The 21,760-nt window shown below is 42.0% G+C and overlaps 1 protein-coding gene across 2 annotated transcripts; it reads right to left on the bottom strand.

Annotated features, from left to right (window-relative positions):
- Nucleotides 1-5,356: 5,356 nt before the first annotated feature.
- On the bottom strand, nt 5,357-21,090 carry LOC132832386 (zinc-binding protein A33-like). Of its 2 annotated transcripts, none has more exons than XM_060850339.1 (6): nt 20,438-21,090; nt 20,248-20,343; nt 19,906-20,154; nt 19,440-19,462; nt 17,792-17,898; nt 5,357-6,610 (listed from the first exon to the last, which is right to left on the bottom strand). In XM_060850339.1, the coding sequence occupies exons 1-6, from the start codon at nt 20,846-20,848 to the stop codon at nt 6,060-6,062; spliced, it is 1,437 nt and encodes a 478-aa protein (XP_060706322.1). In that variant the 5' UTR covers nt 20,849-21,090; the 3' UTR covers nt 5,357-6,059. The 2 variants fall into 2 exon arrangements, with proteins under 2 accessions (XP_060706322.1, XP_060706323.1); XM_060850340.1 differs by having other exon boundaries at nt 19,921-20,154.
- Between the last annotated feature and the right edge of the window lie 670 nt (nt 21,091-21,760).

Raw genomic sequence — 21,760 nt, 5'->3', positions numbered from 1 at the left:
TAGAAACTTGGCTGAGAGATGGACATGTCTGGCAGCTCAATGTTCCAGATTTTAGATGTTTTAGGAAGGATACGAAAGGAGACAAGAAAAGGGGAGGGTGTGGCATTTTTGATTAAGGAATACATTACTGACATAACAAGAGAAGATATTTCTGAAAATTCGTCCAGTGGAAATATAATGATAGAAATTAGAAATAATCAAGTAAAAATCACTTTGATTGGATTGTACTGTAGGTCCCCCCATAGTAAGAGGAAAATTGAGGAACAAATATGTGGGGATTTCTTAGATATTTGTAAGCATAATAAGTTTGTAATAATGGGGAGTTTTGATTTTCCTAACATTGACTGAGGCTACCATAGTGTTAAACGTTTGGATGGTCAAGAATTTTTAAAATGTGTTTAAGAAAATTTCCTTTATCAATATGTGGATACTCCAAATAGAGGAGGAGCAAACTAACTCATCTTTGGGCATGACTTGCAGGTGCCAGTGTTGGACTGGGAGGACAAAGTTAAAAATCATGCAACACCAGGTGGTAGTCTAGCAGGTTTATTTATAAGCACTAGTTTTCAGAGTACTGCTCCTTCAACACGTGGTTGGGCAATAGGGCAGGGCAGGCGACTGAAGTAAAAGTGGAGAAGTATTTTAGTTCCAGTAGTCATAATTCTATTAGTTTCAAAATTGTTATGGAAAAGGATAAGCCTTTCATTTTTAAAAAATGGAGTAAGGCAAATTTTAATGGTGTAAGACAAGAACTTTCCAAAGTTGACTGGAGTAGATTGTTCATAGGTAAAAGGACATCTGTCAAGTAGGAAGCATTCAAGAGTATGATGACAAATGTTCAGTGGCAGTATGCTCCTGTTAGAGTGAAGGGTAATGCTGGTAAGATTAAGGAACAATGGATGAATAAAGATATTGAGCTTCCAGTCATGAATATAAAAGAATCTTATTTTAGAAGTCTGTGGTGAGTGGTGTTCCACAAGGCTCTGTTCTTGGGCCTCTACTGTTTGTAAGTTTTATTAATGACTTGGATGTGGGAATTGAAGGATGTGTAAGCAAGTTTGCAGACAACACAAAGGTTGGAGGTGTCGTTGACAGTATAGAGGGCTGTTGTAGGCTGCAGCAGGACATTGACAGGATGCAGAGATGGGCTGAGAGGTGGCAGTTGGAGTTCATCCTGGATAAATGTGAGGTGATGCATTTTGGAAGGTCGAATTTGAAAGCTGAGTACAGGATTAAGGATAGGATTCTTGGCAGTGTGGAGGGACAGAGGGATCTTGATGTGCAGGTACATAGATCCCTTAAAATGGCCACCCAAGTGTACAGGGTTGTTAAGAAAGCATATGGTGCTTTGGCTTTCATTAACAGGGGGATTGAGTTTAAGAGTCATGAGATCTTGTTGCAGCTCTGTAAAACTTTGGTTAGACTGCACTTGGAATACTGCATCCAGTTCTGGTCGCCCTATTATAGGAAAGATGTGGATGCTTTGGAGAGGATTCAGAGGAGGTTTACCAGGATGCTGCCTGGACTGGAGGGCTTATCTTATGAAGAGAGTGGACTGAGCTCGGACTTTTTTACTTGGAGAAAAGGAGGAGGAGAGGGGACCTAATTGAGGTATACAAGATAATGAGAGGCATAGATAGAGTCGATAGCCAGAGACTATTTCCCAAGGTAGAAATGACTAACACGAGGGGTCATAGTTTTAAGCTGGTTGGAGGAAAGTATGGAGGGCATGTCAGAGGCAGGTTCTTTACACAGAGTTGTGAGAGCATGGAATGCGTTGCCAGCAGCAATTGTGGAAGCAAGGTCATTGGGGACAGTTACGAAACTACTGGACATGCATATGGTCACAGAAATTTGAAGGTGCATACACGAGGATCAGTGGTTGGCACAACATCGTGGGCTGAAGGGTCTGTTCTGTGCTGTACTGTTCTATGTTCTAGATATAGACTACTTGAATCAATTGAATTTCTTAATCAGTTTAAAGAGTGTAGGGGCATTCTTAAAAAAGAAATCAGGAAGCAAAGATGGGAAATGAGATAGCATTAGCAGATAAGATTAAGGACAATCCAAAGAGATTGTATAAATATATTAAAAGCAAAAGAGTAACTAGAGAGAGGGTGGGCCTTTTAAAGCGCAAGGAAGTCATCTTGTGTTTAACTCCAGGAGATCGAGAGATCCTAAATCAATTTTTCACGTCAGTTTTTACGATGGAGAAAGAACTGGAGACTAGAGAATACAGAGAAGTAAAGTTTGATGTTTACACTACAGAAGATAGTTTTCAGGAGGTCTCAGAAAATATAAAAGTAGACAAATCTCTAGGCTCTGATCGATTGTTTCCTAGAACATTGTGTGAAGTAGGGGAGGAAATTGCAAGACCTCTTGCAGAAATGTTTGCATCATCTATAACTATGGGTGAGCTGCCTGATGACTGGAGAGTGGCTAATGTACCTTTGTTGAAGAAAGGTTGGAAGGAGAATCCAGGGAGCAATAGGCCCATGAGTCTGACTTCAGCTGTGAGTAAATTGCTGGAGGCAATTATAAAGGATATGATTTCAGAACATTTAGAGAAGCAAAAATTGATTGGGGATAATCAGCATTTTTGTGCGAGGAAAATGATGTCTCACAAACTTGGTTGAGGTTTTTGAAGAAGTTTCCAAAAAGGTTGATGATGGCGGAGCAGTAGCCATTGTGTATTTAGATTTTAGTAAAGCCTTGACAAGGCTCCACAATGTAGACTAATAAGTAAAATTAGGTCACATGGGATTCAGGGTGAGCTTGCCAATTGGATACATAATTGGCTTATGGAGTGGAGACAGAGAGAGATTGTGGAGGGTTTGGACTGGAAACCTGTCGCCACGGTGTTCCACTGGGATTGTTTTTGAGTCCTCTTTTGTCTGTCATTTATATAAATTATTTGGATTGCATGGTTAGTAAGTTTGTGGATGACATCAAAATTGTTGCTTAGTAGATAGTGAAGAAGGTTTTCTAAGAATACAAAGAGTCCATGATCAAATGGATCTTTGGGCTAAAAATGGAAGATGGAGTTCAATGTGGATAAATGTATTGCATTTTGGTACAACAAACAAGAGAAAGGTATATAAAATTAATGGAAAGACCTTGGGTAGTGTTGTGGAATAGAAGGCCCTAAGAGTGTACGTACATAATTTTTGATTTTTCTATCACATGTTGACAACATGGTTAAAAAGGGATTTAGACATGCACCTCCATTTAGGGCCCCAAACAGTCCTTCCAGGTGAGACAGGGATTCACCTGCCTCTCTTCCAATCTAGTTTACTGCATCAGGTGCTCCCACTGTGGTCTTCTTTGCACTGGGGAGACCAAAATTAAACTTAGGGAGCAGTTCACCAAGTATCTCAGCCAACCCCACGGGAGCTGACTGGACCTCTCCATCACCGCCCATTTTAATTCCCCTTCTCACTGTCTTTCCAACATGACCATCCTTGGCCTCCTCCATTGTCAAAGTAAACCAAATTGCAAACTGGAGGAACAACACCTCGTCTTCCACCTGGGCAGCTTACAGCCTGGAGGACTCAACATTGAGTTGTCCAATTTCAAATAACCTGCCTTCCCAACCCATGACTCCTTTCCCAGCCCCTCCCCCTCCCTTCCAGTCCCACCTGCCACCAAACAGAATCATTCCTCTCACTGACTATCCAGGTTGCATTCTCCACCTGTCTTCACTTGTTCCCACTTTACCACCCTGCTCCCACCACCTCATTTATCTGCAGTTCCCTCTACACCTGTCCCCAATCCTGAAGAAGGGTTAGACCTGAAACATCAACTTCTCCACCTCCTGATGCTGCCTGGCTTGCTGTGTACTTCCAGCCGCCTGTCTGTCTTCATTGCTTAGTCCTTTGAGTATAGGAGTTGAGAAGTTGTACTGAGGTTTGTGCAGGATGTTGGTGAGTCCTCTTCTGGAATACTGTGCCCAGTTATAGTAAAGATATTATTAAGCTGGAGAGAGTTAGAAGAGATTTACCAGAAGGTTGCTGGGTATGGAAGGTTTGTATTATAAAGATAGGCTGGATTTTTTTTTCACTGGAGTGTATGAGGTTGAGAGGTGACCTGATAGACATTTATAAAACAATGAGAGGTATAGAGTTAATGGTAGTTGTCTTTTCCCTTGGATGGAGATTTCAAGTCTAGGGGGTACACTTCGAAGGTGAGAGGAAAGAGGTTTTAAGAAGATATGAGCAGCATTTTGTTTTCACTCAGAGGGGGTGGTTCATGAGTAGAAATTTAGATAGGTACATGAATAAGAAAGGTTTGGGGGGAATATGGATCAACATCAGACAGGAGGGATTAGTTTACTTTGGCATTATATTCAGCATGGACTGGTTGGACTGAAGGGTCTGTTTCTGTGCTGTATCACTTTATGACAAATGGAGTTTAATCCAGACAAATGTGAGGTGATGCAGTTTGGAAGGACAAGTACAGATGGAAATTATACAGTCACTGGCAGAACCATTCACAGATCACTGAAGGTGACAGCACAGGTAGATAAAATAGTTTTAAAAAAAGGTCTTATTGCATGCTTGTCTACAATGGAAGGGGCATTGAGTATAAAGATGGACAAGCTATGCTGCAGCTTCATAGAACTTCAGTTCTTGTCACCACACTAGCAGAGGTATGTGGATGCTTTGGAGAGTGCACTGAAAACGTTTACCAGGATGTTTTCAGGTATGGGGAAGTCCATTATGAAGAAAAGTTGAATAGCCTGGGTTTACTTTCACTAGAACACAGGATGTTAAGGGGTAACCTGTTAGAGGTTTGTAAGATTGTGAATGTCATGATAGAATGGACAGTATGAGGCTTTTTTCCAGGGTGGAGGGCTCAATTGCTATGGGACACAGGTTCAAGATGCAAGGAGGGAAGTTTAAAAGAGATGAGCGAGGCATGTTTTTCACACAAAGGGTAGTGAGTGCCAGGAATGCACTGCCAGAGGAGGTGGTGGAAACAGACATAATAGCAGCATTGAAGAAACACTTGAATGAATACACGAATAGGAAGAGAATAGAGGGATATGGATCCAGAGTCAAAGCGACTGTTCCTATGCTGTACTGTTCTTTGACTCTGTAACTATGAATTCATTAACTTTCTAATGCACTACCAACTGAAATGTTTTAATGCAGTTACACATTATCTATTCATGGCAAACTGATCTGTATATTTCACATACTAGTCCAGATGTCAAATGAGCATTCACAGCAGTCTACCCCATTTAGGCGATTGAATGACACAAGGTAGGTTCCTATCATAATGTATATTCAAAGGTGCCAAAACATACAAATTTCCACCTCTCCAATTTTCTTGAGAGTGACATTTTAGGCAATATATACAGACTTGTGTAAAATCTGTTTCATTCATCAGTGATACTAAATGATGCAAATATGATACCACAGCTTGGATTTAGTCAACCCAACATTTTTACAACAAATAAACATGCAGCAAATTAAAATAAATAGGAAATAATGAAAATATTCAGCAGACCACATGCTCATACCAGGCAATTTGTACAATGCAGAGCATTTTTTTAATGCTGTTTTGTTTTCTGCCTCACCCCATCCCTATATTGTGCGTCTCACTACCCCTTCTCACTTGGTGGTGAAATGTTTTGGTGTCCCCTTTGAAAGACTTAATTGACCCTGCACTGAAACGATTTGGTGTCCCCTCTGGAAAGACTCCACTGAGCCCAGTCTGAGAACCATTAACTGATTTATCTCCAACACTGTCATGTAGTGGCTACTTCAGCCAATGGAGTAACATTTCAGGCAGGAAGGTCCCTGCATTCCTGCAACTCACAGCTCGTTATACCCAGTAAGTCTCTCTCTATACAATATTTGTTTCTTCTCTTCTCCTCCTCCTTTCTCCCAGCCCTACACAACTCGTTGCTGACCTTTCAGTTCCCAGTTCTGATACAGGGTTTATTCCTGCAATGTTAACCTGGCTTCTCTCTCCACCTGTGACTGAGACTGACCCTCATCAGTTTACAGCTGGCAGGAGGCAGGGGGATGGAATGACATCACGGGATGGATCTGTCAGTGCCCTTTAATCCTGTAGATTGTCAACGGGGCGGAGTTACTCCCGTCCTCGTTCCATCCTGGACTGAAGATGGGAAAGACCTTCTCAGTGAAAGTGTGGGTGAAAGTGTAGAGATGGGACATGTTATCTACATTGTAAAATGACACCTGTCCACACTCATAGTCCAGGAAAATCCCGATCTTCCGGGGATTCTTACTCAAGTTGAGGGGGGCTAATAAGGGAGTTGTGATGGCAAAATACCCTCTTCCAGGATTAAGCCACAAAATCCAGTAACCAAGCTTTGGTCTCGGAATTATAATCCCTTTCCTGTTGACAGACTCTCGGGCTACTCCTAAAATCCATTCAGTCTTGTTTCCCACCTCCACCTCCCAGTAATGTCTCCCTGATGTGAATCCCTCTGATCCAAGCACACAAAGCCAGGAATCAAATCTCTCCGGGGAGTCAGGGAGTGGCTGAGTTTCGTCTCCGAGTCTCAAACTGGTCCGGTCCTCAGCCAGGATGAGCCGGGGATGCGCTGTGTTCAGATCCAGAGTCAGAGAGGCTGGAACTGGAAGAAATTTAAAAATTTAACAGTGTCAGTGAGTTAGAGAGAGGGAGGTGAGATACTGGTGCAAAGTTAGAGCGCACCCTGAAGGGGGAAAGGTAAGAGACAGAAATTGGTCAAGGTAAGGCAATGGAGAACAGACCGTATGGTGCCAAGAAAGGGATTAAATGAGAGAGCAAGGGAGTGGGGAAAGGGCAGTGAGCAGAGAGGGATTGTGGAAGGGAAGAGAAAGAGGCAGCATGTCGAGGAGGGGGAGAAGGAGTGACAAAGCAGAAGGTGGTGATTGAGTGAGCTTCGGAATGGTTGAAGACACAAATAATGTAGTGGCGAGACAGAAAGCTCTGAATTTCATGTAAGTTTTGGACTTCTCATCTTCTAAACAATTTCAAATGGGGGATTACAATACTTCAAGTGTGTGGAAACATAACTTCTCTTTTTGCCAAAAATGTGGACAATATAATATAAAAGCAGCAAAATGAGTTCAGTATTTCAATGTACTTGGTGGAAGCGATACTTGAATACAGTGAAACTAACAATGGAACATCATCTTGCTGGGCTAAAACATGCAAATGAACAACTCAGGAGAGGTACGCCGTTTGATATTCTCAGCCACACTGCCATTTCATGAATAAAGCTATGTAGAAAATCTATTTGAGATGAACGTGACTCCAGACACCAGCGAAAACAAAATGTAAAAAGACAAAGTAGGCACAGTCAGTACATTATTAATGTTTGTGCATTATAGATACTCAAAAATAATGCATGTTATGAATATGAAGACCTCTGTTTTTAAAGTACTTGAAACATAGTCTCTTTTGCATAGATTTCAACCAAACCCTGGATGTTCAGTGGGGACCAACAAATCAATTAAGTCCCTCTTCCCTTCATCCACACTCAAATTGTGATCGACTCCTCTCTCCTCACAACACCCACCTCCTTGCGTCCACACACTCAATCACTCACTTGCTTTCAACAACATAAGCACTCTCTAATCGCCTTCTCCTTTTTCCCTGCAATACTTGGCTTTCTACAACTTGCCCATATGTAGGAGAGCTGGAGCAGGAAAAACAGAATAGCAATAAGTAAGCAGATAATGAGAAACATTTCAAAAATCCTAAAATTTTGTTCTAAATAAAATGCTGTTTGTGATAAACTCTAACCTTTAGCCTAGGTGTCAGTCCTTAGCCCCACTCTTCTCTTTAATGAAAGGTATCCAGGTTCTTGAAATTCACATCTGGTTTCAGAAAACAGTTATTTTCTGTCTTATCAGACCATAAGCTGTGCAGAAATGTGGAAAGGTTGGGCTGGATAACATTATCATTACTGCTTCACTTAAATGCACCCACCAAAATGAATGCAACAGTTGCCAGTACTGCAACTGACAGGAAATGTAGGGTTGTCTTGCACATGTGGGATAGAGGTAAATAGTGTTACTTCTGCAATCATAATTACTTATGCAAGGTAAATGAACTCACTCCAGTGTATAATTGTTTCACCCAAGAGCTGAGTCAACAAGAATAAAAACTGTGTGAAGGAAATGTATAATTGTTTTTGTATTAGCTGAAATGTGCATACAAGAATGAAATGTGCCTGCAAACAATGGTAGATGTTACAGACAAATAGATAAGGTGCTGTGAGGGTGTGGGTTAAGCCAGATATGCCTGTACAAACAGTAGTTATAAGTATCTATTTCCCACTTTTGCAAAAACAAAAACCTCAATTAAAAGGTCATAAGGCTCAATATGGATGAGGGATGGGAGGAAATGTTACAAGTAAGGGAAACAGAGGGCAGTGAAGGAGGATATACCTAACAATGGACCACAGCAGGATGTGGTGAAATAGCCAAGTAAAACTTGTACTTTTTTTTTAGATTACTTACAGTGTGGAAACAGGCCCTTCGGCCCAACAAGTCCACACCGACCTGCCGAAGCACAACCCACCCATACCCCTTATCTAACACTACGGGCAATTTAGCACGGCCAAATCACCTGACTTGCACATCTTTGGACTGTGGGAGGAAACCGGAGCACCCGGAGGAAATCCACGCAGACACAGGGAGAATGTGCAAACTCCACACAGTCAGTCGCCTGAGTCGGGAATTGAACCCAGGTTTCTGGCACTGTGAGGCAGCAGTGCTAACCACTGTGCCACCGTGCCGCTTTGTTATGCACAAGGCCGGATAAGGCAAGAGATAAACAATGGTAATGGGAGCTGGGTTTAGAGTAGTAGGAGGAGGGAAGCAGAAACGAATCCTATATAAGATATGTACTTGCTGAACTCTGCATGTCTATTTTAGACACCACGCTTGCAAGCGTATAATAAACAATCATATTGGTTCAGATCTTGTCTCGGACTGAAATTATTGAAGTGAGTGAGCTTCATACACAGAATTTGTTATTGTGGTAGGATAGGGTTGGGGTGGTGTACTGGGTGGCAGGGGGGTGGTGGTGGGCAAATCTCATTTAAAAACATTCTCCATAAAAAAAACAGGTTTCAGAATCACATAATTTTTGCAGTGCAGAAGCAAGCCCATCATGTCTTCACTGAATACCACAACTGGGATTTACTTTAATGTAAATCTGCAATCACCTCCCTGTGACACTGCACATTGATAGTCAGTTATCTGAGAAACAATCTCTCTTTGAGTGATTCAATTGAATCTCCTTGCATCAAGTTCTCAGACAGGACATTCCAAACTTTAAACACTTACTGCCTGCAAGAGTTGCGTTCTCAACCACTTTTGCTAACTACTTTAAAGATGTCCAAAAACAAAACCTGAAACAACTGCAGATGCTGGGAATCTGAAACAAAAACAGAAATTGCCAGGAATGTCTGGTGTGCATCTGTGAAGAGAAATCAGGGTTTATATATTGGGTCCAGTTACCCTTCCTCAGAATTTTAAATATCTGCTCCCTCACTCTTGGTCCTTTCACATGAGGGGGAAAAAAAAATCTTTCATCTATTCTCTCCAGATGCCTCATGATTATCAATGCCTGATACCAAATCTCTTCTCAATCTTCTTTCCTCCAAGGCAATAACCCTTACTTCACTGATTTATTTTCACAACTCAGGATTCTTATCCATCCAACTATTCTCCTGGTTTTTCAGACATTGGAAACAATGTCTTAATTTGAGCCTTCAAATATTGTTCCAAAAAATGCATACCATACTCCAATTGGCACCAATCCAGAATTGCATAAGTGGCAGGAAACATAACGCAGATCAGAAGGCTTTAGATTTATGGAGACTTGGGGCTGGTTCTCAGACAGCTATAAGCTGTACATAGAGGATTGATTATACCTTAGCAGGAACAAGGTTAGTACTCTCACAGGGAGCTTGCAAATGCAGTTGAGAAGAGTTTAAAATCATTTGTCTGGAGATGGGGACCCAAGTGGGAATTCAGACAGAAGTTGAAAGTTGTAAATGAAAGCGGAAAGAACGGAAATCAAATCTCAATTTAAATTCACAAAATATGTGCAGTGTTAAAAGGGGGAAAAGTCTTGTGGTTGCATGGAAAAACATAGGTTAAATGATCATACAGATTTAAGTAAAACTACATAATTTAGTTTCCATTATGGAGCTGTGGCTGGAGGATGTCCAGCCCTAGTAACTGAACTTTAATTCAACATGTTTCCTTCAACGTTTAGGTTGGAAAGAAGGAAACTTTGGTGGGACAGTACTGAAAATAAGGGATGGAATCAGTATTTTATTGGGAGAAAAACTACTGTGGATTGTTTGTAGAATATTTGGGGGTTACGTTGAGAAACAGCAGAAGGCTATACACACTGGTAGACGTGGATAATAAGCAACCAAATAGTAATGGTAGGGTAAAGTATGCCATAAATCAGTAAATTAGAATTGCCTGTAGCGAGAGGAATACAGTGATCATGGATAACTTCAATTCATGTATAAACAGGATCAATCCACTTCATTCCAGTGCTGTGTAGGAAAAATTTCTGGAATGTGTTTGAGGAGGTTTTCTGGAGCCAAATGCTGAAGATTAATTTAGTTTATTAGCTAGTATTATGCAATGAGAAAGGACTAATTAATAATTTTGTTGCAAAATAATCTTTTGGGGCTTTAACCATGATAAATCATTAAGTTTGTTAAAGATGTGGTTTAATCTGAAACTAAGGGCTTAAATCAAAGCAAGGTTAACTAGCAAGAGGAAACTGGTTCGAAAAAAAGATTACGATGTACAATAGTAGATAGACAAAGACTAGCAGTTAAGACATAAATACTTTTTAAACAAAAAGTAAACATTAATTTGGAGGAAATGCAAAATTAAAAATAAGAGACAAAAGCATGGAAAAGAAAGTTGAAGATAATATGAAACCAAAGGAGGGTCCTTATGAAGTTGACAAAAAATATAGTAAGTCTGAGTATTCTGTGATTTTTAGAATTCACAAAGTAGGAACTTTGATAAAGCTAGATTAGAATACTCATGTAAAAATGGAAGAAACATAAAAATGGATTGAACAATATTCTATAGCTAGATAAAGTGGAAACTATTAACAAAGTAAATCTTGGTCCATATCAAGAACAGAAAGGCATATTAACAACAGGAAATACAGACATGGCAGAGAAGGCAAAGAATTGCTTGTTCTATATTCACAGTGGAAGACACAAAAAGTCTACACAAAATAATTAAGACCAACGGCCTAGTGAGAGTGTGAAATTGACAGAAATTAGTATCAGACCAAATGTCACATTGGAACAAATAACGGGACCAAATGGACACATTCAGAGAACCCAATGACTTCACCCTGCAGTGTTTTAATAATTGGCTGCAGATATAATGAGGGTCATTTTCCAGCATTATATTTAGTCCGCAATTGTGCTTACAAATTGGGTGGTGTGAAGAGTTTTTTTCCCACTCTTTAAGATGAAAGGCAGAGATAAAGCACTGAATTACAACTACATTTGCAACAAAATTCCTGCATTTTGAATGTGAGCATTGCTCAAAAACGATTCATTGTCTCTGAAGATCAGTGGGCCTTGCTGGAAGCAAGGAGTCAGCTTTTAAGTGCAAAGGTGTTTCTTTCTCTTTTTAATAAGATTTACCTATGACCATGAGGCAAGTTGATACTTTTTGTTGCTCCTCATTCCTTTGCTTTCCCTCTGACCCTACCCCATCCCTCGGTCATATTTATGCCATCCTGTGCACACTTCCCCTCCCTGCCCCGACACGCACGCATTGGAGGCGTCTGTCAGTTTCCTACCTTTTGCCTCCTCTTGCTGGAGGACCTATGTTTCTACATTTGAAAACCATAGAAATTACACTAGTTTTTTTTTTAAGGTAAGGATTTTCTATTTCTTTAGCAGGGACTGGTTAAAATTTACTTCATTTTTGTGTGTGTATATATATAAATTCTTTTTTAGGGAAAGACTATAGCAGAGGGGTATCAGAAAGTATTCTAACTCAAACTTGTACAAAGTAACTAAGTAACTAACTAACTAAGCAGCGATGGCTGGACAGGTGATGTGCTGTAGCTGTATGATGTGGGAGCTGGCTGATCCCATTGTGAACGGCAGTGACTACATCTGCAGCAAGTGTTGGTTGCTGGAAGAACTCCGGATCAGAGTTGATGATCTGGAGTCTGAGCTTCAAACACTGCAGCACATCCGGGAGGGGGAGATTTACCTGGACGCTTTGTTTCAGGAGGCAGTCACACCTGGGAGATTAAGTAATTCACATTCAGTTAGTGATCAGGCACATCAGAGTGTGACTGTAAGTGATGCAGGTAGGGGGAACCTGAGTTCAGGAGTGGAGGAGCCTCAGCCCTTCACCTTGTCTAACAGGTACGAGATTCTTGCTCCCTGTTCGGATGAGGAAAAGGGCTCTGGACAGGATGAGTCAACTGACCAAGGCACCATGGTGCAGAAGGCCATTCAAGAGGGGGGAGCTAATAGACAAGTAGTGGTCATCGGGGATTCTATAATTAGGGGGACAGATAGTATCCATTGCAAGCCGGATTGGGAGTCTCGCATGGTGTGTTGCCTGCCTGGTGCTAGGGTGCGGGACATCTCTGACCGGCTTGAAAGGATATTGGAGCGGGAGGGGGAGGATCCAGTTGTTGTGGTCCATGTTGCTACTAACAACATAGGCAAGACTAGGGTGGAGGACCTGTTTGGGGATTACAAAGCACTAGGGAGGAAATTGAAACACAGGTCCTCAACGGTCATAATCTCCGGATTACTGCCCGAGTCACGTGCCAATTGGCATAGGGACAAGAAAATTAGGCAAGGAAACATGTGGCTAAGGGATTGGTGTGGGAAAGAGGGATTCCACTTCATGGGGCATTGGCATCAGTTTTGGAACGGGGGGATCTGTACCGTTGGGATGGTCTCCACCTGAACCGATCAGGTACCAATGTTCTAGCGAAGAGGATAAATAGGGTGGTCAGTAGGACTTTAAACTTCTGAGTTGGGGGGAAGGGAAAGTGAAAGCGACAGGGAGTATGGCATTAAATGGAAAGATAAGCAGCAGGATAGCATGTGTCCAGGCAGATTTAAAATTGAGGCAGACTGGGAATGCAGAAAAAAGCAAAGATAACTTAGGACATCATATGACTTCCAATATCTCTAATGATAAGAAAGTTAGCATTAAGGCACTTTACCTGAATGCTCGTAGCATTCATAACAAAGCATATGAACTAATGGCACAGATAATAGTGAATAATTATGATGTGGTAGGTATCACAGAGACTTGGTTACAGGAGGGTCAGGACTGGCAGTTAAACCTCCAAGGTTTTTCAACTTATCGAAAAGACAGGGAGGTGGGCAGAGGGGGTGGGGTTGCCTTGTTAGTTAAGAACAAAATTAAATCTATGGCATTGAATGACATAGCGTCGGATGATGTGGAGTCTGTGTGGGTGGAATTGAGGAACCACAAAGGCAAAAAAACCATAATTGGAGTTGTGTACAGACCTCCTAACAGTGGTCAGGACCAGGGACGCAACATGTACTGGGAAATAGAGAAGGCATGTCAGAAAGGCAAGGTCACATTGATCATGGGAGTCTTCAATATGCAGGTGGACTGGGTAAATAATGTTGCTAGTGGATCCAAAGAAAGGGAATTCATGGAGTGCTTACAGGATGGCTTTTTGGAACAGCTTGTCATGGAGCCCACAAGGGAGCAGGCTATTCTGGACCTCATGCTTTGCAATGAACCAGACTCTATAAAAGATCTGAAAGTAAGAGAACCCTTAGGAAGTAGTGATCATAATATGGTAGAGTTCAGTCTGGAGTTTGAAAGAGAGAAGGCAAAATCGGTTGTAATGGTGTTACAGTTAAATAAAGGTAATTATGAGGGCATGAGAGAGGAACTGACAAAAATAGACTGGAAGCAGAGACTAGCGGGGAAGACAGTAGAGCAAAAATGGCAGGAGTTTGTGGGTATAATTGAGGACACTATACAGAGGTTCATCCCCAAGAAAAGAAAGATTATCGGGGGAGGGATTAGACAACCATGGCTGACAAAGGAAGTCAGGAAATGTATTAAAGAAAAAGAGAGATCCTATAAAGTGGCCAAGAACAGTGGGAAATCAGAAGATTGGGAAGGCTACAAAAACAAACAGAGGACAACAAAGAGTGTAATAAGAAATGAGAGGATCAAATATGAAGGTAGGCTAGCCAGTAATATTAGAAATGATAGTAAAAGTTTCTTTCAGTACATAAGAAACAAATGACAGGCAAAAGTAGACATTGGGCCACTTCAAACTGATGCAGGAAGCCTAGTGATGGGAGATAAGGAAATAGCAGGAGAACTTAACAAGTACTTTGCGTCAGTTTTCACAGTGGAAGACATGAGTAATATCCCAACAATTAAAGGGAGTCAGGGAGCTGAGTTGAGTATGGTTGCCATTACAAAAGAGACAGTGCTAGAAAAGTTAAAAAGTCTTAAAATTGATAAATCTCCTGGCCCCGATGGGATACACCCTAGAGTTCTGAGAGAGGTGGCTGAGGAAATAGCGGAGGCATTGGTTGAGATCTTTCAAGAGTTACTGGAGTCAGGAAAGGTCCCGGATGATTGGAAGATGGCTGTTGTAACCCCCTTGTTCAAGAAAGAATCAAGACAAAAGATGGAAAATTATAGGCCAATTAGCTTAACCTCGGTTGTTGGTAAAATTCTAGTATCCATCATTAAGGATGAGGTTTCTAAATTCTTAGAAAAGTAGAGTCTGATTAGAACAAGTCAACATGGATTTAATAAGGGGAGGTCATGCCTGACAAACCTGTGGGAATTCTTTGAAGAGGTGACAAGTAGGTTAGACCAGGGAAACCTAGTGGATGTGGTCTATCTAGACTTTCAAAAGGCCTTTGATAAGGTGCCACATGGGACGGGAGGCTGCTGAGCAAGGTGAGGGCCCATGGTGTTCGAGGTGAGCTGCTGGGATGGATTGAGGATTGGCTGTCTGACAGAAGGCAGAGAGTTGGAATAAAAGGTTCTTTTTTGGAATGGCAGCCGGTGACAAGCGGTGTCCCGCAGGGTTCAGTGTTGGGGCCACAGCTGTTTGCATTATATATTAATGATTTGGATGAAGGGACTGGGGGCATTCTAGCGAAGTTTGCAGATGATACGAACTTAGGTGGACAGGCAGGTAGTACTGAGGAAGTGGGGAGGCTACAGAAGGATCTAGACAGTTTGGGAGAGTGGTCCAGGAAATGGCTGATGGAATTCAATGTGAGCAAATGCGATGTCTTGCACTTTGGCAAAAAGAATAAAAGCATAGACTACTTTCTAAATGGTGAGAAAATTAGTCAAGCCAAAGTACAAAGGGATCTGGGAGTGCTAGTCGAGGATTCTCTAAAGGTAAACATGCAGGTTGAGTCCGTGATTAAGAAAGCGAATGCAATGTTGTCATTTATCTCAAGAGGGTTGGAATATAAAAGCAAAGATGTGCTACTGAGACTTTATAAAGCTCTGGTTAGGCCCCATTTGGAGTACTGTGTCCAGTTTTGGTCCCCACACCTCAGGAAGGACATACTGGCACTGGAATGTGTCCAGCGGAGATTCACACGGATGATCCCAGGAATGGTAGGTCTAACATATGAGGAACGGCTGAGGATCCTGGGATTGTATTCATTGGAGTTTAGAAGATTAAGGGGAGACTTAATAGAGACGTACAAGATAATACATGGCTTGAAAAGGGCGGACGCTAGGAAATTGTTTCCATTAGGCAAGGAGTCTCGGACCCGTGGACACAGCCTTAGAATTAGAGGGGGTCAATTCAGAACAGAAATACAGAGACATTTCTTCAGCCTGAGGGTGGTGGGCCTGTGAAATTCATTGCCATGGAGTGCAGTGGAGGACGGGACGCTAAATGTCTTCAAGGCAGAGATTGATAGATTCTTGTTGTCTCGAGGAATTAAGGGCTACGGGGAGAACGCTGGTAAGTGGAGTTGAAATGCCCATCAGCCATGATTGAATGGCAGAGTGGACTCGATGGGCCGAATGGCCTTAATTCCACTCCTATGTCTTATGGTATTATGGTCTAAACAGTTCAGGGTGGACTTACAGGGTTGGAGGTTTTGAGCCAAGAGGGAGAGGCTGAATAGGCTGAGGCTGTTTTCCTTGGAGCATCGGAAGCTGAGGGGTGTCCTGATAGAGGTTTATAAAATAATGAGGGGCATGAATAGGATTAACTGACAAGGTATTTTCCCTGGGGTGGGGGAGTCCAGAACTAGAGGGAATAGATTCAGGCTGAAAGAGAAGCTTTAAAAGGGACTGAAGGGGCAACCTTTTCATGCAGAGGGTGGTGCATGTATAAAATGAGCTGCCAGACGAAGTGGTGAGACTGGTACAAGCATTTAAGAGACATCTGGACGGCTATTTGAAGGGTTTAGAGGGACACGGTCCAAGTGTTGGCAAATAGGACTAGATTAGATTTGGAGATGCCGGTGTTGGACTGGGATATACAAAGTTAAAAATGAAACCACTCAGGTTGTAATCCAACAGGTTTAATTGGAAGCACTCCGAAAGCTAGTGCTTTCAATTAAACCTGTTGGACTATAACCTGATGTTGTGTGATTTTTAATTTAGGACTAGATTAGGTTAGGATATCTGGTCGGCCAGGCCTCTAGGAATTCTCTGGCATGCCTTTGCTTAGCCTGTCCCAGGATAGATGTGTTGGCCCAGTTAATTCCCATGGACAAAACCAATGCCATCTACAAAATTCCATGCAAGGACTGCCACAAACACTACATAGGACAAACAGGAAGAAAGTTAGCCACCAGGATACACGAACACCAGCTAGCCACAAGAAGACAAAACCCTCTCTCCCTCGTAGCCCTACACATGGATGAAAAAAACCACCATTTCAACTGGGACAACACATCTATCCTGGACAGGCTAAGCAAAGGCATGCCAGAGGATTCCTAGAGGTCTGGCACTCCAACCACAATGCCATAAATAAACACGGATCTAGATGCCATCTATCAACCCCTGAGAAAGTGAACAGGAAATGACATCACCACAAACCCCAGGAACCCCATCTAAGACAAACATATAAATAGGAAGCAGGAGACAACAGCTTCACTTCACTTGGAGGTCGCCACTGATGATGTTATCTAGCCAGGTAATGAAATGTCTGGATATCAAACCTACATCTCAGCGAGCAAACCTACACCCTACAATCAATGGACTTGTATGAAAAAATAATAATTTCACAATCTGAACAATTTCGCTGAGCTCTCTTTTTCATGAATTTGAGGATAGTCCTAATTTTTTGTAGGCTGTTTGACTGTGTTAAATCCAGAGATATTTTCTAAGTCTTGATCCTAACAAAATTGAATATCAGCCCACAGCCTCCCTGATCCAGTGCAGATTCGCAATTGCTGCAGTTTCCTATTTGTCTCAATTTCAATTCCAATTCCACCTGAAATGGTTAATTGCCTGTTAGCACATTATTCTTTTTAATAACTTCCTGGTTGCCAAGCGGTTCAAGTCTTGTCTGTCCATGCTATGGCCAGGGGTCCACTATTCTGGCGATCACTTCCCTTCATCGCTTTAACATTACATGCCGACGCCTCAGGCACTTACCCAGAGAAACTCACAGAAAACAAAGTAGACAATGGACAGCCTCCTGCTGTCAGCTACTGACAATCTGAACATTTAACTTGGCGCCTTGGAGTCCTACACAACTGCACTTACAATCAACAAATCAGATATAGGAGTTTTACCTGGGACAATGGCGTTTAACATTTCTCTCCAGATCATGTACTGCAACGGGCCATTGAACTTTCCAAGAGTCAGCTTTATCGAAATTAACTGATGTACATCACTAATCCTATAAATATTAAACAGTTTGTTGTTAAGGGAAAAAAACATTTGTTAGGATATTTGAGAAATAATTTAAGATTTCAGTTTTTTTAAAAACCTTCGAGTGATTGCGGTAGAGATAAAATGTTAATCTCGTTTCTGTAACTGAGCAAAAATTAATGACAAATGCAAGGAAGGAGCATGGAAACGCCCAGGACAAGAAATAGGCCCACAGCCTGAACACAATTAGTTGCTAAGACATTACACACTGCAGGGGAGCGGAGGGGGCATGCATTAGTCCATGTGCTCAGTGGATTATAAACAGAGCTTGGAGAACAAAGACAGAGGTTGGGAATACCTAAAACCTCATGCCCAATTATATAATACGTGCCTCTCAACTCTGCAGGAATCCTGGTGTCTAGATTTGGCCTCTTGATCATGTCTGAAATCAGTCGCTGCACTATGGGCGATCAATTACCTCTGCAATTCCCTTCCTGATTTTCTAATTTCTAAGTCTCTCTTCCTTATTTTCAAAAACACTGTTATAGCTCTGGAGTCTGTTTGAATATTTCCTGATGCAAAGTCGATCTAACGTATGACCTTCTAAATCTTATGTAAAAATTGCCTGAGGGAAAAGGCGCTATAGAAATGCAATTAATTCCTGCTGTCTTGTTAAGAATACAGAGTTCGAGTGTATAGTTTTTCTTTCTTTAAAAGTCTGAATACCCTCTAAGCTATGACTTTGTCAGGTTGACCTGAAGCCTTGCAGTAACATGGATCTTGCAAACATGGACACTGAGGCTTGCTCAGATTGAGCTGGATGCTCACAGCTACACAGCTACACAAACAGTATAACTCAGATGAAATCCAATCTGGGTTGTATTGTTTACATGGCATCTAGTCAATTTTAGAGTCATAAAGATGTCCAGCGGACACCTTCCGACCCTTCGGCCCAACTCTTCCATGCTGATCAGTTAGCACAACGGAATCTTGTCCCGCTGCCAGCGTTTGGCCCATATCCCTCTACACCTTTCCTCTGCACATACAGATGCATTTTAAAATTGCCATTGTACCAGCCTCCAACACCTCCTGAGTCAGCTCATTCCATACACACATCACCTTCTGCGTGAAAATGTTACCCCCTCAAGTCTTTTTAAATTTTTTCCCTCTTACCTTAAACCTACGTCCTCCAGTTTTGGACTTCCCCCGCCCTGGGGAAAAGACCTTGTTTATTCACTCTATCCATGCCCCTCATGATTTTATAAACCTCTATCAGGTGACCTCTCAACCTCCGATGATCCAGGGAAAAGAGCTCCGGCCTATTCAGCCTCTAAATGTAGTTCAAACCCTCTAACATTGGCAACCTTCTTTGAACCCTTTCAAGTTAACCTTTCCCACAGCAGGTTGAAGTCAGCGTGTCGGTTATATAACGCTGAAATAACAAGCTTCTGATTATAAAACACACTCGTGCGTGAAGCATCAGTGGAGATAAGTAATAGCGACAACCACAAAATAAATTTACAATCGCACTTTATTATTTAGCAAACTGTGCAAGTTTTTGTGCCCTACCTTCTCTTCCGAATAGTTTCATCCTGAAATAAAGTAATTGCGAACAGTGAGGACGGGAGTAACAGAGTTCAAGGGGGTGGAGAGAGAGAGAGAGGCCGGTGAAACGAGCAACACGGAAGTGTAAATATATTCCCGGAAGAGAGGCAAAATAAACTGGAATTCAACAGCAGCCGTTTACAATTACCCGCACATGTGAAACGGCAACATAATTGTAATTGGGGCTTCCCAGGGATAACAAAATGAGAGTTGGAAAGGAAATAACAACTAAATAAAATACTCAGGTCAGGTGTTTCATTCTCCAAAAGTTGTCGTGCATTCCGCAGGTATGTTGAGGAGCCAGTTAGCCCAGTGGCAACCGCAGAACATAGGCAAAACATGATCAGTCATTTAGATCTACTTCTACCTTTTTAGCAAATGTTATATTTGTTTTCTTTTTATAAGTTATTGAATCACTGAACTGACTCACAATATGTTCTGTCACCTTCAGAAACATCAATTCGTCTTTTTCCTCCATCAGTTTCTGCAACTTTGAGAGTTTCTCCTCAATAGAATTTAAATTCTCCTGAATCTCTCGAAGGATTTTCTCCATTGGTTCTACAATCCTCTCCTCTTCTTCCCTGAGATCTCTGAGTAAACGCTGCTCTTTCTCAGTGAGAATCTGGTGCATTTTAGTGAACTCGGATGTGATGTGGGTCTGCAGACTGCTCGCCTGTTCCTACCAAATGAAATGTGAAACCTCATTAATGTCCCGCGGTGAAGGGAACAAAACTAACCGAGATCCCATAAAGTCAGCACAGGGAGACCTCACCCTCACTTCGGAAATCTTCCGTTTCTGGGTCAGTTCTGTTTGTAGAACCGCCGATTTCTTCTCTGTGAGAGAATCTAAGGAAGATTTCAGCTGATCCTGGAATTGGAGAGACGGAAAAAAACACAGAATTGAAATGTTAGACCGTGAAATTATGATAAAACTCTAACCTTTTAAAATATCCCCCTTTTACCTTGTACATCTCTACAGCCTCATTGATCGGCAGGAAGCAGTGCTCTCTGTGTTCCCGCGAATCTCGACAAATCAGACAGATCAATTTCTTGTCAGTTTCACAAAACAGCTTCAGATCTTCTTGATGTTTCTCACAGCGAATTTCACTTTCCTTCACTTTCGGATCCAGCTTTAACTTTCGAATTTTCTCCGCTAGGTTCGCTAAGGCCCGGTTTACCTTGAAGTTTCTTTCAGTAAATTCCTCTCTACATTCCGGGCAGGAGTTTATCTCCTTCTTTTCCCAACTCTGGGTGATGCAGGAGCGGCAGAAGTTGTGTCCACAATCCAGTGTAACCGGATCGGTGAAAAAATCCAGACAAATGGGACAGATTGCTTCCTCGGTGAAAATCTGTAGCTGCTCCCTGGAAGACATGATCACACTCAGAACTTCCTGATTCAAATTCTCATCACTTTGAATATTCACACGCTGCGGAACATCTTCATTTCCTGGTGAGGTTCACCGCAATAGTCGTACAACTTTTATTATATCGTGAACTATACCTTCAATTTTCTCACTGGTCGTTAAAAGTTAGCGCAGTTTGGAGAATAAGCAGAGTTCACGTACAGACGGGAAGAATTCAGTCAATCCGCCGAAGGTGGTAGAACTGCATCTAATGTTGTCAAGGCCGAGAGAGGGAGTTTCCGGAGGCAGAGAAGGGCGGGGTCGAGATGAGATTGCATTTTTCTCCAGTCTGAACTCGTTTGCGCCTACCAAGGCTCTAGTGAACTCTGATTTCTAAAGATTTAAAAGGTCCCTGAAGAGGCAACCTTTTCATGCAGAGGGTGGTGTGTGTATGGAATGAGCTGCCAGACGGAGTGTTGGAGGCTGGTACAATTATAGCATTTAAAAGGCATCTGGATGGAATATGAATAGGAAAGGTTGAGAGGGATGTGGGCCAAGTGCTGGTAAATGGGATGAGATGAGTGCAAGGTTTGTGAAGGTTGTGAAAAAAAATTCCATGCAAGGACTGCCACAAACACTACGTAGGACAAACAGGAAGGAAGTTAGCCACCAGGATACACCAACACCAGCTAGCCACAAAAAGACACGACCCTCTCTCTCGTAGCCCTACACACTAAGGAAAAAAAACACCATTTCGACTGGGACAGGCTAAGCAAAGCCATGCCAGAGAATTCCTAGAGGCCTGGCACTCCAACCACAACATAAACAAACACATAGATCTAGATGCCATCTATCAACCCCTCAGAAAATGAACAGGAAATGACATCACCACAAACTCATCAACCCCATCTAGGACAAACATATAAATGGAAAGCAGTAGAC

The sequence above is a fragment of the Hemiscyllium ocellatum genome, chromosome 35, assembly GCF_020745735.1.
Source record: "Hemiscyllium ocellatum isolate sHemOce1 chromosome 35, sHemOce1.pat.X.cur, whole genome shotgun sequence".
In the NCBI taxonomy this organism is placed as follows: domain Eukaryota; kingdom Metazoa; phylum Chordata; class Chondrichthyes; order Orectolobiformes; family Hemiscylliidae; genus Hemiscyllium; species Hemiscyllium ocellatum.
Note: the sequence above shows the minus strand (reverse complement) of the source record. Positions and strands in the feature narration are given on the sequence as shown.